Here is a 14,831-nt window from a genome sequence, read left to right as displayed (position 1 = left end):
CATAGTAGATCAACGATTCATGGTCCTTCTAAGTTCCTCAACCAATGAAGAAGCTTGTGACACCTTAAGACATCTATTACGTCACGTAGAATGCCGAACCGGTACTTCGGTGCTTAACAAGCTAGAATCAGTAGATAGAGCTTAAAATTACAGATGAAACCAGGATATGTCTCGTAGTATAAGGTAATTTGTACACTAGAAACTTCGGATTATATCATGTTCCTAGACTTTGATGACAATGCTGTAAGTTTCGTCATCGGCGTCGTAACTTGACGTTATAAGAACAACCTTTTTCTCAATGTCCTTCTTTTCTCTTCAATTACACAACTAAACAGTGATACCTACACGATTTCCAAAAAGATATCATTTTTACATACCTAGGTACTTAATCAACCAGCAAATATTATACGTTAGCTATTATGTCTCTACACTGTAAGTTCATCCCATCAACTAAGTCAAGTTGAAATAGTTACGAGTTTCAAGCTTAGAATTATAAACTTGATGCCCATAAACTAACAAACATATCTTAGACCTCCCTCCCGTTAAGCCTTCGGCCATCGCCCTCGGTACCGCCTTCAACCAGGGTATTGAACTCGCAGTTCTCACTCCATTATTCGGCCAGACCTACCAGCGAGCTAAGCAAGCAAACACCAAGGAGGAATTCCTAAGGTCGAAGGAAGCCTCTTCGGCTGCCATCGCATGGGGTACATCCCTAGTCGGCTCAGGCTTACAAGCATACGGTGTTGGAGCTCTCATCAATGCTACCGGTACACTTAGCTACAAGGGCGCCGCTTACCTAGGTGCCCTAATCTTCGCGGCGACATCCGCACCCAATGTAAGAACCGATCGCCCTAAATATTGCAATTAATATTACAATAGGGGTTTTCTAACATATCTGCAGTACCTCGCGCAGCTATTCACCGAGAAGCGACCTGTCGACACAGTTGCAGTTGGCGCCACCTCAAAGGTTCTGGAGACCGTCGGCCTATCTCTATTCCTAACTTGGTGGGGAACTCGAACCAACCCGTTCGATTAGAAATTGAAGAGATTTGAAGGACCTGTGTTTGTTAGTTTCCCTACCTGTTAGGTCGTCAGGATGGTCGCAGGGAGCTCGTTATGAAATTAGCTATTCCAGCTGTGTAATAAATAAATGTTTATGAATATCAATTTGGTCAAATTCAAAAGTTCGTAACTCTAGGCTTTGCAGTGGTGGAATAATGTAGTTCGAAGTAGTCATAATTGGTGATTTGCATGGGTTAGTCTTGGCGGCAGTAAATTCATTATGAACCAGTTTTCATTGATCCCACGACGCAAAATGAGTATTTTCCCCCAACGCCAGGGGCCACGCCTATGTGGCTAACCAAATCAGTAGATACATGTATAGTGGTCCTTAGATGTCCTTAGACATTTAGAAGGACGACGAGGGAGGAGAGCCGGAACCATCGCTCTTAAACCGATTAAGGCCATAGCCTAAGCAAGTGTTTTCTGATACCGATACCACGGACTCAATGTCTAGCTTATGTAAACTTGAGTTGCTTGCTCTCCTTCTCTACAAGCTTGACTAAGTCCTTGTATGCTTCCGCGAACTCCTCGCCTTCCTCTTCATCTATCTTCTCGTCCTTCTTGCCACCTGTGCGCTTCTCAGTGACCATAACGACACTTGTAGGTCGCTTGGTGCTGCCGGCAGCGCCGAGTTCAGCACGCGACGCGACGAAGATGTAGGGTACGTTGACGTCTTCGCACAATACGGGAATATGGCTGATAACATCCATCGGGCTGATATCACCGGCCAACACTACGACACCAGGGAACGACGTGTTGCCTGGTCCGGCTGTAGGAGACTTGCGTAGGGACTTGACGACTTCTTTGACACCGCGCTTGAGGGTCTTGTGTTTCGCAGCTGTATAAAAAAATTTTGCGTTAGCACTTAGTTCCCAATCCCTTGATCTTAACGGTGAAGGAAAAGCAGTAGGAAAATCCAGTATTATAACAGAATACCAGAACTTTAATGCGAACATACCTTTTCGGACAGTCTTCATGACCTTCTTGGTGCCCTTTTCATCGGCCAATGGTTTCGCGAAGGGTACTAAAGCGCCCACGACGGGAACTAGGATCTTCGCAACCTTCTCTTCACCATCCTTTACGACTGTGACGGACGCGGCATTATCGGTTTGTAATTGGTCTTCGATAGCGGCGTTTACGACATTCTTAAGCTTCTCCTTCTTTTCCTTCTTCTCTTTCTTGTCCTTCTTCGGCTTGCCTACGCCATCGGCTTCGCTGCGCTTCTTGTCCTTCTTATCCTTCTTCTCCTTCTCTGGTTTTGTCGCTCCCATTTTGATTATTTCCTGCCTTAAAAATTAAGGCCTTGGAGAACCTTTGTGATCGGATATCTTCGGCGTCAATTCGACGGGATATTTATATGTCGAGGATTGAAGATGATTGATTTATTGTTGTCGCCGGTTGTTTTGAGAGCTCACTTTGGTTGAGCTTCTAATTCGTATCAATTGACCGATAAAAAAAAACGAAATTTTTCTGCTGGTCGATAACAAGCTAAGGTTTTTCGCGGGGAGAATTTAAACCAATCAGAAGGAATATTAGTATGGGACCATGTCCACTGTATCCTGCAGCCAGCGACAGGGGTCCGTGCAACCTTCATCTCGCCTTCATCTACCGTATTAGTCGACTAAAAGAAGCTGGAGCTTACCTCTTAAACTGTCCAACATTCAAATGAACGTACGCAGGGACTAACCTTAATATGACCTGACACATAATTTTATTATCCACTTAGACATATACCTAGACTCTCTATTCTCTATATATTTAAACATACATATACTTATAGTCTTTCCCACGAGCCCCGAAAAAGCTCGTAAGCACTGCCAATAATGCTCGGAGTATCGATCTACCGCTACTCGTTACTCCGCACGTATCGACGTATATGCTCCCCGAGATCCTAGGGCCTTAGGTACCACTTAAGGTAATACAATCAAGGACTCAACCATGGCAATGCCGTATCCCAGTTTTGGCCGCGTGCCTTTGTATGTCTTGGAATATTCCTTCTCGGAATGCCATATATACCATACGTAAGGCCAGGGAGCAGTATCCAATGGCGTTTGCCAATATCCATGATCACCCCTGGTACCTAGTCATTACCAAGTCTATACAGTTTCCTACAATATCTTAGGTGCATTTGCTAGCCTCAGCAGAAGAATGCTAGCTCTCTTGAAGAAATGGCGATCCGACGTACTACTTTCTTATGGCCAAACAAAGGCATATGATCACAATCAGCCGAGTATACGAGAGCCCATTTTCACCCCCGCCTTGACGGATATGCAATGCCACTATGGCTTGCGACTTGCCTTTTACGTTCCACGGACTTCTCTCTTTCGCCCTGCCCTGCCTGTGGTTTATATTGCCTTGCCTGTTATCAAGTAGATAACTAGGGCTAGCACCTTTGATCTTCCATGAGATTCAATTGATCTCGATTACAACGCAAATATGCAAGATGACTGTCCGATCCCTTTTATTATATTATATTCTGGCTTGGACATGTCAAGCATTTCCGGACCATCTATATCGTCGGGATACTAACAGTACTCCTGGTGGCTATGATTTCGTTGATCCCCTCATCGGTACTATTAATGGCGGTTTGTGACTCAAGCTCACTTCATCTTCGAACAGTGACTTACCCTCACAACAGGTCATGTCTTCGCCGGTGCAACCTTGCCATTTGGTAAATTTAACTAGAACTCACACTCCCCTGCCTAGGTAGGTACATATATATATGAAGTATCTAACGGCTTTTTAGGCATGGCAAAAGCAGTTCCAGACGTAACACACGACAACCAAGGAGGATATGCGTCAAATGCAAGCAGCCCCATTACAGGATTTTCCCATATGCACGATTCTGGTACAGGTGGTGCTTCGTCGCTCGGAAACTTCCCCATCTTCGTTTATCCAGGTTGTGCTCAAGACGACGTCGATGGCTGCGTTTTTCCCAAGACCAAACGAGGTGTTTTGGCTGTTGATGGGGGCGTTTCGGCTCGCCCTGGCTATTTCTCTATTGATCTCAAGTCCGGCATAAAGGCGGAAATCACCGCTTCAAACCATACGGCATTATATAGTTTTACATTCTTCAAAAATGCTACCGGAAATTTTACTATGGATGCGCCCTTGAGCCCTTTATTCATAATAGATTTAACAGACCTGCCAGATTCGCGCCATAACGGCAGCGCATCTGTGGATCCCAACACCGGGCGAATGACAGGAAACGGTACCTTTTCGCCTAGTTTCGGAACCGGTACATACACCCTACATTTTTGCGCCGACTTCCCCCAAGAGAGCTCTATACGCGATACCGGAGTATTTGTGAACACTAGGGCTGGTAGCGAACCAAAAAGTATCGTCATGGGGGTAGACAATAATTCCCCGCCTTTGCCCGCCGGTGTTTACACACGGTTTAATGAAGTCGAAGAAGGTACTTCTATTACTATTCGGGTCGGGGTTTCATTCAAGAGCGTCGATCAAGCTTGCAGCTCCGCTGAGGCTGAGGTTCCCGATTTTGACTTCTCGAAAACCCTCGCTACGGCAGAGAATACCTGGAAGGATAAGCTATCAGTCATAAGCCTCGATACTACTGGCTTCGAGGATACCGAAATGCAAACTATTTTCTGGAGTGGTGTATATAGGTCAATGCTTAGTCCGCAAGACTATACTGGTGAAAATTACCTATGGGAAAGCGACGAACCATATTACGATTCGTGGTATTGCATATGGGATTCATTTCGTTCGATCCATGCTTTTATCACGCTAGTAGACCCGCATTCTCAAACGCTTATGATCCGCTCTTTAATCGACATATATCGCCATGAAGGATGGCTGCCTGATTGTCGGATGTCCCTTTGCAAGGGTTGGACGCAGGGAGGCTCTAATGCTGATGTTGTATTAGCTGATGCTTATCTGAAGAATATCACAGAAGACGTCGACTGGGAAACTGGATACGAAGCTCTTATAAAGGATGCGGAGTATGAACCGCCAGTCTGGGACTATGAAGGCCGGGGTGGCCTGAATAGCTGGAGAAAATATGGTTTCATCCCGGCTGACGATTTCGATCCATATGGCAACGGCTTATTCACGCGCAGTATTTCTCGGACCGTCGAATACGCATACAATGATTTTTGCATTGCTGAGGTAGCACAGGCATTAGGCAAGCAAGAAGACTACGAGAAGTATATCGAACGATCAGGAAATTGGATCAATTTATATAATCCCGATCAACCATCGGATATTAATGGTACGGGCACCGGATTCACTGGATTTCTACAACCAAAATTCTTGAATGGTACCTGGGGATATCAGGACCCAACCCTTTGCTCTTCTGTCATGTCCTTTGACTCTTGCTACCTCAACTCGGGCGGGACCGAAACATACGAGGGCAGCCCTTGGCTTTATACTTTCTTCGCTCCTCAAGACATGGCAAGCCTTATCACTACTCTTGGTGGCCCGGATACTTTTGTCAGTCGTCTGGACTACCTTCATGAAAGTGGTATCCTCTACGTAGGAGATGAACAAGCATTCTTGACCGTTTTCCAGTACCATTACGCAGGCCGCCCTGGAAAATCTACCGCACGCATCCACTATTACATACCTAGTCAATTCAATACCACAACAGCGGGTATTCCTGGTAACGACGATTCAGGCGCGATGGGTTCTTTCGTCGCTCTATGTATGCTAGGCATTTTTCCAAATCCGGGCCAAGACATCTACTTCATCACGGCACCATTCTTCCCCACCGTCTCAATTACCAACCGCGCGACAGGAAAGACAGCTACGATCAAGACCGTTAATTTCGACACTGCTTACCAGAATATCTATATCCAAAGCGCGAAATTAAATGGCGAGGACTATACGAAGAACTATCTTACTCATAGCTTCTTCCTCGAGGGCGACACGTTAGAACTCACGTTAGGCGACAAGGAGAGCACAAGTTGGGGAACAGGGGAAGATGATGTGCCTCCTAGCCTAAGTACGAAGAAGAGTTGATACTGTGTATTGGCACTGTGTATTCTAGGACGACCTAGAGCGGCAAAAGACAAGTTTTAAAAATAAAACCCAAAGCAAATCCCGTGAAGAATGATAAATCGAAATTCCAATGTGTCTGTGGTCAAGTGGATGCCAAAACATCACAAATTATCTGATAAACGAAGCCGTCGTTGTGGAGCAGAACGTCCCTTTGTAAAGATAGGGGGCTTTTACTCTAACCGTATGACAGCTCAACTAGGCTCCACATCAAGTTATAAAACATAAAGACCGGGAATTACAAGTCAATATTCAATATTACCTAGGTACTTGATAGGCCTATATACCGAATACGAGAAAATAGTAGAGGGTGTTCTATTCAGTTGCTATGCAATCTATAGTCTAGTCTATCCCCAATAATACCAATCACACCTCTAGCTATAGCGAAGTTATCAAAATGTGATATGTAGTCCACCATCCATGGATTTACAATGAATTTTGTATCTTCCCGATGTGAGACTACAAAGGAGGCGACTTATTAGTGTGAAATATGTGCTAGGGATAATATGTTACATACCTCCAGTTCAAATTAGATGTGCAAGCATATTTGCATCCATCAATGAATTTAAGGATATCTTCTTGGACCTTAGGTGTGGATGCGTATCGCCGAAGGATCTGCGCTTCCGCAGCGTCGAGCCGTCGGACTGATGTCCTCACCATATCTACAGCGTGGTCCATAGCTCCTTGTACGGAACCAAGCTGTAGAGTTAGGAGGGGAACTAGGGAGTCGACCTGCGATTGTGCCTGTAACTTATCAATACAAAACTATACTCAGAAGACTATAATAATTGTTGGTTCACTAACTATTTCCTTTTTCATGGACAAAATGTCGTTAGTTCTTGTAATTCTATTAGTATATCTCGCCCAATGGGATGAATCCTCTATAAGAAACTTACGTGTAGATGATAACATTCGCTTCATGCCAGATCTGTTGCATATCCTCGTCTGCCATCACTTCGTCAGGTAATGTGAGCCCGTATGCATACCTAGAAAATATATTTTCAGCAATTTCCTAGGAAATATTGGATATAAGGAGGGTTTGGAGGTAGGCATACTCGATAGTAGCGAAACAGACTCTAACAGCACCAGACCCCATACGGAATCTTACATATTCCTCAATAGTAGGGAGACGATGTGCTACTTGAAGTTTCTGCTCCTCTCCGCACATGTTAAGGTAGAAAATCAGCTCATCGAGGAGTGTGTTGATCTGGCCTAGAATTTGGTGAGACCACACAATTCGTTAATAAAATATCGTTATTTGACCTACGATCATTGCAAGACTTGTAAATTGCCCCGCCTACGGGCTTAAAGACCGCTATGATGGGCTCTGTCGATATTTCCGCGAGTTTTGATTCCGGGCTTCCGGAGAGACTCGCTCGTAAGTAGTCGATAGTCCTTTGTCGAAATGTGGAAGCTTTATCCCAGTCTCTGATTATAGAGGAAAACTCGGCAGAGTCCGTTTCTAAGAACTGGTGAGCTGTTGCCTATGAGATTCCAGGATGATAGTTCATACCATCGTCCCAAGCAAACAACTATTGCAACAAAGTTAGCTTGTGAGACTTGAAATTTTGGAAGATTATTTGTTTCTTACCCATAATGCCAAGCAAGTAACGATTTCCAACGCCTCATATGATGACGCAAATGGCCACCAAGAAGCTCCGAACAACGCAATATTAGATGCCTTTAGCTTGCGGAGTCGGGTATTGTCATTCGAAAGAGATAGGGTACTAAAGTCTATAAGTATCTAAGTAGTGATGTAAAGGGGGGTTGGAATTACTTTGTGAGTGTCTCTTGGACATAATCATCCAGTCTTTCAACTTCTGGATAGACACCTTGAGGCCAGTGGCTTATCATAGATTGTAGGTCGGGAATGGTAACATGAGAGCCCCGTATACGCTTCAAGAGTTGCTCTCGTGGGTTGGCAATGACTTTTTGGGGGTGGGCCTCTCTGCCCACAGATTCTGTAATTGTAGCCATCCTGACTAAGCAATTTTCTGTCATATAACAATAATCATAAAATCATGTAGTATGGAGCTATTATCAACAGCTAGCACTATTCCGTGGGTTTTAGTCGCTATTTATGTTTCTATATCTCATATAATAGGGCAAATAAGGGTGTGGTACTACGGACCACCCGTTATCACAAGCCACCACTTGACATAGCATACTTATTGTTCATAATGGTGTGTAGGAACGTCCAACATACCGAAAGATGTAAGCTTCGAATTCGTAGTTTTGGTATTCCAGTCTTTACTTTCGTATTCGTTCAGGTCACTTCCCTAGCTATCGCAACTTCTACATGGTTTCGAGGGAAAGAAAAGGGGGGGAAGGGCAAGATCTCGACTGAGACTAGGACTTAATCAGATATGATAGCCTTGTAGAACTATCACAAGCTTTAGATACCATATGGTGGTAAATCCGAGATATGATCGTGAGTCAATTGTAACACAATCTACCATGGTATCCACTGGCTTCAGCGACTAACTATCGAGTGATTTCGGAATTTAAATTTCTTGATTTAATCCCGGAACTATTTCGTAGAGGCTCAAAAGACTTCCGAAGAAGTCAGCTTAGTATGATACTTAGTTACGCTTTCACCATGCAAGATATTGTATTACAAGTGGAAACGTATTAGAAATTCCAACGAATGTAACTTCATGTAATGCAACTATACATAGCAATATCCCGCTCGTTAAGCGTAACCATAGCTGAGATGCGAATTTATAATCATCTGGCTTAGCCAATTAATTCGTTTGTCACTTTACTAATTTAATTGGTCGTCATGATGGCGTTGTTAGAACATTATGCGGCTCTATTACAACTATCTCCAACTTATTTTTCAATGACGAAATAGCTTGATTTGAATATGTTTTCAAGCAGGCTGTAGTCAACTTTTATGCAGTATAACCATGTAGAATGTATGTATGATCTCTTGGTTAAATTGAAAACTTCGCTTTGATAACGTAGCCAGAAACTTGATTTTTTGGGTTACCGGGGCATGTGTAGACGAGAAGAGACGTGATAGTCTGTTGGCAATAGACAACATTGCAACATTGACCCAAAGTTGAGATTCCCGATATATCATTTTTGTAGGGATTTTTTTGGTTTAATAATTCGTTAATGTGGTATTGGAAAGCGAATGCCGATCTATTCGTAAGCCAACGTTGGAACTTTCGACACTTTTGTATTAACAAAACCCACAACTCTGTGATATTGGCCTAGATAGCAAGTTGTGGTCTGATTTCGGCCGATTTTGAGTTATTAGTTTGGTTGTTTGTTAATACGCTTAGGATATGTATATTTCTTTTTTGGTTCAGTCTTACTTACAGATAAACGAGTATCATTTGTTGGTAGGCTTGGCCTGCTTATGGTCTTCCTTGTTCCGTGGTGTTGCATAGTCTCCATAGATCGCTCTTTGTAGCCCTCACACAGTTCCACGAGAATTAGGTAAATCCTAACGGCTTAGGTGAGTTGGTGTTTCCGCGGCCGGGAGCCTTCCGACGGCACTGGGCTCGGCGTTTGGTTTGCAATTGCGAGACCTTTTATTCCGAGTGGCACCTGCGTGCGGTCTCACCGTAGATCAAATTCTCCTCTTTTATTCGGGACTGGTCCAATCGTAACTATACCTGATGATATGTCGTATCACCACACGCAGCGATAATACGCATAAATGAACTCGAGCTAAACATATTATCTCATTCCAGGTTACCCACAGGTGAGCTGTTTCGGATGATGACCTGGCCGTTCGGACGTGATCAGGAATTAACCGCTACCCGAGTATGCTAACAATTAACATGACATGGTTAAGATATTGATATGGCGGAACGAGAAAGTAAATTGAAGCTACCTCTTAAACTAGATAGATTACAAAAGCCCTTGTTCCACATGAAAATGAATACAAATGAGGCCTCCAATAATGGTAGCGAAGAAGAAGAAGAAGAAAAACAGTCGATGCCTGCTTAATGGCTTGATGTCGCGCATTGTGGCGTGGCGTTGGGGGGGGTGAGGGTGTGGGGCATAAGACGGAGTATGTCTAGATATTAAGATTGATATGCATTGATAGCATCCTTTAGAGTCTTGTCGATGCTAGCCTGCTGTTGTTTAAGGCAAGATTGACGAGTAGGAATAAGACCGATAAGTGAAAATGCAAGGGCGTCGACGCCAGTTTCAATAGCACGCAGGGCACCAGCAATCGCCACACCGATGGGATTTGGAAATTTCTGAGCCGCATCCGTACGTACGGCATGTTCGGGATTGTTCTCCACAAAACTGAAGGAGAGTAACCCCGAGCGCCCGATGAATATCTCAAGTAGTGCCTGGTGGATACGCACAAAGTCGATCAGAGCCACGACAATGGTGTCACTGTTGCATCCCGCGGGGAAGGCCGGAAGTGCCTTAATTGTGGGTAAGCCGAAGGTTAGAGTAGAGGCAATGTCCTCTAACGGCGGGATCACGTCAGTTAGAGGGTCGAAGCGTGCCTCAACTCCTCGAGTCCTCTTGCCGCCAATCAGTTTGGCGGCAGACTGCAATTTCTGAGATGCAATAGCAACTTCATTAATCAAGTCGATAACCTGTTGCGCTGCTTTATCGACCCCGGCCGAGCAGCCCTCCAAGGGACAAACCTTGGCACTGCTAGAGGAGCTAGGGCTAGCTGGGCTGGGATTGACAGTGGCCGTTGCCTCCGACGGCAGTGCAAGGTCGGCGCATGTCCCAGGCAAAGGCGAAGCGACGATGACTTCGGTCAGGTTACTCTCGTAGTCGATGTAGGTACTTGTGGTTCCAGAAGCTTGAGGAGGAAGATAAACAGTCGTGGTGCCTGGGAAGAAGGTTCCGTTAGGAACAGCAACAACAGCAAAGGCGGAAACTGTCTCGCAGGCAGACACAGTGGAAGTGAAGGGGACTCCCTGGCTGGGTACAGTGATAAAAACTGTCGACAATGGTAATTGGGCAGCACATAGGCCAGTTGCGGCGGCGGCGCCTACGACAAGTGCAGCTGCGATCTTCATCTTCATAATATAATAAGGGCGGCTCTAGTAGTGAAAAAGACTTGGTATTTGACCCGTATATTGGCTTGAGGAGTGGAATGAAGGATGGAGATGTGTTATTGTAGTGCGCGATTCTTATGACTTATATGTAAGAAATCCCACGCCCATGAGTATCTCGTCATTGTGTCGTTCGAGATCTGATCTGATTATGAGGCCGCCTTTCGACAGAGAGATTGCACGGTTACCTCGAAGCTTCGATGCTGCCCGAATGAGATTGACGAGGTTGAAATCGAAGGACGACATACGTCGTTACCCGTAGATCTATAACATCGAAGCAGTGCCTAGCCGAAGCTATCTTTCTAGATCTCGCTGCCTGTCGGGTATGACGATGCAGCTTTGATATCCACATAGCGTCTAGCATGAAACAAGATGGCCGGGAAATTGCACTCATCGGTCGCCGCGGTCCAACGTCGTACTACGATCTAGCACCATCCGGACCCCTACGGCATGCGGAATTGTGGATTTCCTTAGCTCATAGACTTGGTACAAGAATTTCCCAAAGGGGGGATTTATGTTACCTCGAAAGCAACGCTCCTTTAAGCTATGCTAAGAACTTTCGAATGCCTTCACCTGCTGTAAGCTGCCTGCCGTTTCATTATATCTCCGCGGATTGAATACGCAGAGTAGGGGCCAGTAATTTGTATCGCACGATATACATAAATCATATAGGTACGTGAGATGGGCCAGATGCCTAAGATTGGACAAAACGATCGGCATTGGTTTCTCCTTCTCATTCTGTTCAGATTTTTGCCACTACCAGGCCGACATAGGCGAACAACGATGAATTCTATGCAACCATGGCGGTTACCCGGGCGGCTCGTCACTAAATCCAAATCCCGAGTCCTCGGCAGAGGACGTAGCTTGTCTTCAATGGCGCCGCGATCCGAGCAGCACGCTCAAAAGATTGCTGTGGTGGGCGGTGGAATCACGGGCCTGACTGCGGCATACTATGCTGGCAAGCGATATCCTTCGGCCTCGATTACCCTTTTTGAAAGTTCCCTTAGACTTGGGGGGTGCATCGAATCGACGTATGTGCCCATTGGCAAAGATACTGCCATAGTTTGTGAAAGGGGACCGCGAACTCTTCGAGCCAACGCTCCTCGTGCTCCCGCTACGTACGATCTCGTGAGTCTTGGTAGTGCACGATATTTTCCTTACCCCTCTTCTTCGCTGTTTCGTGTTTGCCCCCTTTGGTGTCATTAGCAAATGTCTGAGTAGATGAGGTCTAGATCGATGCCCTAGGTCTTAGGGATACTCTCATCTCTGTACCAAAGCATTGTCCAACAGCCGGTAGGCGTTATATCTTGTATCCAGATCACCTCGTCTCCATACCGGCTTTTAACCCCGCACCGATTTGTCGCCATATAGCTTCTATCCCGGCGCCTTCCATACCACGAGCACAACAGCTTCTGAGGGTCCTGTATGTACTTACAACAGAGCCCCTCTTTGCTGGTCTTTTGAAACACCTGCTTCGGAGCGCCTTCTTTTCAGAAGGGCGCCCTACAGGTATTCAGGATGAATCCATGGGGGGCTTTCTCGCTCGATATTTCGGACATCATTTGGTGGACAATATAGCCTCAGCCATCATGAATGGCTTATGTGCTGGCGACGTATATCGCCTGAGCGCCAAAGCTTTACTACCCGGTTTATGGGAGCTTGAGGAAAAATTCGAGGAAGAGAAGAAGAGGGGCCGTGGTGGTTTGCTCAGGTTTGCATCGAAATCCGTGATGGCACAAGATTGCCAAACTAACAATCAAAGGGGGGATGGTTTACCTTTGGTTGTCGGGTACCAGCAACGGGAAAACGACTTGTTAGCCAAACTGCGAAGGGGACCTGCAGGGGAAATTGAAACTAGTTTGAAGGACACAAGCGTGTTTAGCTTTAAGAAAGGACTACAGGAGTTGCCGTCAGCTCTCGAAGCCGCTCTAGCAAGAATGGAAAATGTGCACTTGCATACTGGAACTTCCGTGGAAAGAATTAGCAGTTGTGACGATGGTTTGGCGCTCTCCGTAAGTCCATACTTCTTTGGCCGATAACCCCTTTCTCTTCCTGTTTCTCACGAGAGAATAGATTTCAACCCAAAATGGAACCACCGTTCAACACTTTACGCACGCAATAGCGGCGACAGCGTACAATCACATCATATCTGCCGCCGACCTAGGAAGTTCAACCATGGCCACAGCGACGGTCATGTTGGTTACTCTCTGTTTCGCTACCCCTTTTCTAAATCACCCACATCAAGGCTTCGGCTATTTGATTCCAAACTCCGTGCCAGCACGTCAGAATCCGGAACATGCACTCGGAGTCGTCTTTGATACTGACGCCATGCCGGAACAGCAGCCTTTTTCCCTCCCTAACTTAGGTATCCACCAACGTCAGCATATACACAATACTAAGATCACGGTGGTCCTCGGTGGCCATTGGTGGGAGGGGCTCAATGCGGATACATTCCCAAATGAAACTGCAGGTGTATGGATGGCGCGACGACTACTCCAGCGACACCTAGGCATTACCGAGGATCCCATAGCATCGATAGTGACTCTGCGAAAAGAAGCAATCCCTCAATATGAAGTTGGTCATTGTGAGAGGATGGTGCGGTTGCACAAATCGTTACTAGGGCGGTTTGCAGGCCGGCTGCGTGTAGCGGGTGCTTCGTACCGCGGAATTGGGGTGCACGACTGTGTTTTTTCTGCGCAGAGCTTGGTTGAGGGGTTGGAGCTGGAAGAATTGACGGGGTTGGAGTGCTTTGCAGGCAATTGAAAGACGTACTTACAGTACGTGCTAATTCCGAGATCTCTAAAGCCGGGCCTTATATATGGATGGCATATCAATGACATAGGTCGATTCTCTCTCCTTACCTTCTTGCTGTAGGATACTCATATAGGATGACCGCATTGATACTCGAGGCGACTTAATTCCCTTTTCTTGCTTTTATACGTGGTTACTATTTTTTCTTCCAAGGATCCAATGCCGACGATCAGGACGATCAGCTCAATCCGGAGGCTTTTGGCGTTGAGACACATGTATGTATATGTACGTTTAGGAATAACACGTGTACGCTAGCTTCCGAATTGACTTGGATCATTGTACCCATTCTAATGCATTGATTCCAACTCTTGGGATTTGTGATTTGAGTGGAATCAGGATGGAATGCAATCAATAATGATGTTGAAACTTGTCATGTAAGTGAATGTACTCAAAGTGCAGTGGATGTATTTAATGTATTTAGGTGCCGATCTGCCGGCTTGTAAATACCCACTAGTCCCAAAATTGAGTCTAACTTGAATCGGTATGGAACAAATCTAGTCCGATTAGTTCATTCCGCCCTTGATGGAGCGAACTAGTAAATTAGATAAGCGAAATGATGTAACCCCATCCGTTGAATTGGATCCCCGCTGCCCACTCAAATTAATTCCTAATCCTGTCGCCTCTTCATTGATCACATTCCGCCCCAGACCGTTTGACAAAGCGCCCATGAGGCGACCAAACGTTGAAGATGCGTAGGGGTCCAGAAGACGCCAACCAGTGAGAGGAAGTCCTACGAACTAACTACATAAAACCACATTGGCCAATTGCAAACTACACCATCAATCTACCTAGTTATACATAACGAAGGCTTTGCGTCGACTGACTTACGTTTCCCCCGAGACACATAGAAAGTCGTGGATAGTTCTGACAGGATGGGTTCCACGGTTGAGTTACCGCCTA

At 45.6% G+C, this 14,831-nt stretch overlaps 6 protein-coding genes across 6 annotated transcripts; 3 read left to right on the top strand and 3 right to left on the bottom strand.

Moving 5' to 3' along the window:
* The first annotated feature begins 173 nt into the window (after nucleotides 1-173).
* On the top strand, nucleotides 174-1,277 carry F4822DRAFT_216637 (DUF1761-domain-containing protein). Its single transcript, XM_051453930.1, has 3 exons — nucleotides 174-432; nucleotides 531-835; nucleotides 902-1,277. Exons 1-3 carry the CDS (start codon nucleotides 420-422, stop codon nucleotides 1,034-1,036), a joined length of 453 nt encoding a protein of 150 aa, XP_051315631.1. The 5' UTR covers nucleotides 174-419; the 3' UTR covers nucleotides 1,037-1,277.
* Nucleotides 1,193-2,416, bottom strand: F4822DRAFT_216634 (L30e-like protein). The gene is made up of 2 exons (XM_051453929.1): nucleotides 2,021-2,416; nucleotides 1,193-1,900 (listed from the first exon to the last, which is right to left on the bottom strand). Exons 1-2 carry the CDS (start codon nucleotides 2,331-2,333, stop codon nucleotides 1,518-1,520), a joined length of 696 nt encoding a protein of 231 aa, XP_051315630.1. The 5' UTR covers nucleotides 2,334-2,416; the 3' UTR covers nucleotides 1,193-1,517.
* Nucleotides 2,417-3,081: 665 nt separating this feature from the next.
* On the top strand, nucleotides 3,082-6,340 carry F4822DRAFT_216627 (glycoside hydrolase family 92 protein). Its single transcript, XM_051453928.1, has 3 exons — nucleotides 3,082-3,647; nucleotides 3,701-3,733; nucleotides 3,809-6,340. Exons 1-3 carry the CDS (start codon nucleotides 3,506-3,508, stop codon nucleotides 6,040-6,042), a joined length of 2,409 nt encoding a protein of 802 aa, XP_051315629.1. The 5' UTR covers nucleotides 3,082-3,505; the 3' UTR covers nucleotides 6,043-6,340.
* Nucleotides 6,341-6,573: 233 nt separating this feature from the next.
* On the bottom strand, nucleotides 6,574-8,055 carry F4822DRAFT_428195 (terpenoid synthase; the record flags this gene model as incomplete). Its single annotated transcript, XM_051460867.1, has 8 exons — nucleotides 6,574-6,822; nucleotides 6,883-6,916; nucleotides 6,975-7,064; nucleotides 7,134-7,290; nucleotides 7,346-7,540; nucleotides 7,592-7,610; nucleotides 7,670-7,805; nucleotides 7,856-8,055. The coding sequence occupies 8 exons, from the start codon at nucleotides 8,053-8,055 to the stop codon at nucleotides 6,574-6,576; spliced, it is 1,080 nt and encodes a 359-aa protein (XP_051315628.1).
* Nucleotides 8,056-10,118: 2,063 nt separating this feature from the next.
* Nucleotides 10,119-11,084, bottom strand: F4822DRAFT_428194 (uncharacterized protein; the record flags this gene model as incomplete). Its single annotated transcript, XM_051460866.1, has 1 exon — nucleotides 10,119-11,084. The coding sequence occupies one exon, from the start codon at nucleotides 11,082-11,084 to the stop codon at nucleotides 10,119-10,121; it is 966 nt and encodes a 321-aa protein (XP_051315627.1).
* An 819-nt stretch (nucleotides 11,085-11,903) lies between these two features.
* F4822DRAFT_428193 (Protoporphyrinogen oxidase) lies at nucleotides 11,904-13,883 on the top strand (the record flags this gene model as incomplete). Its single annotated transcript, XM_051460865.1, has 4 exons — nucleotides 11,904-12,248; nucleotides 12,353-12,831; nucleotides 12,883-13,132; nucleotides 13,194-13,883. 4 exons carry the CDS (start codon nucleotides 11,904-11,906, stop codon nucleotides 13,881-13,883), a joined length of 1,764 nt encoding a protein of 587 aa, XP_051315626.1.
* Nucleotides 13,884-14,831: the final 948 nt, after the last annotated feature.

This window comes from Hypoxylon trugodes (assembly GCF_022578975.1).
Source record: "Hypoxylon trugodes strain CBS 135444 unplaced genomic scaffold F4822scaffold_4, whole genome shotgun sequence".
Classification (NCBI taxonomy): Eukaryota; Fungi; Ascomycota; class Sordariomycetes; order Xylariales; family Hypoxylaceae; genus Hypoxylon; species Hypoxylon trugodes.
Note: the sequence above shows the minus strand (reverse complement) of the source record. Positions and strands in the feature narration are given on the sequence as shown.

Bases quoted from the DNA above. Each gene is read 5' to 3' on its own strand.
- F4822DRAFT_216637 (XM_051453930.1), top strand. The intron at 836-901 runs GTAAGAACCGAT...ACATATCTGCAG, and splicing joins CGGCGACATCCGCACCCAAT to TACCTCGCGCAGCTATTCAC.
- F4822DRAFT_216627 (XM_051453928.1), top strand. From the start codon at position 3,506: ATGACTGTCCGATCCCTTTTATTATATTATATTCTGGCTTGGACATGT. The intron at 3,648-3,700 runs GTTTGTGACTCA...CCCTCACAACAG, and splicing joins CATCGGTACTATTAATGGCG to GTCATGTCTTCGCCGGTGCA. The intron at 3,734-3,808 runs GTAAATTTAACT...ACGGCTTTTTAG, and splicing joins CGGTGCAACCTTGCCATTTG to GCATGGCAAAAGCAGTTCCA.
- F4822DRAFT_216634 (XM_051453929.1), bottom strand. From the start codon at position 2,333: ATGGGAGCGACAAAACCAGAGAAGGAGAAGAAGGATAAGAAGGACAAG. The intron at 1,901-2,020 runs GTATGTTCGCAT...TTTTTTATACAG, and splicing joins CATGAAGACTGTCCGAAAAG to CTGCGAAACACAAGACCCTC.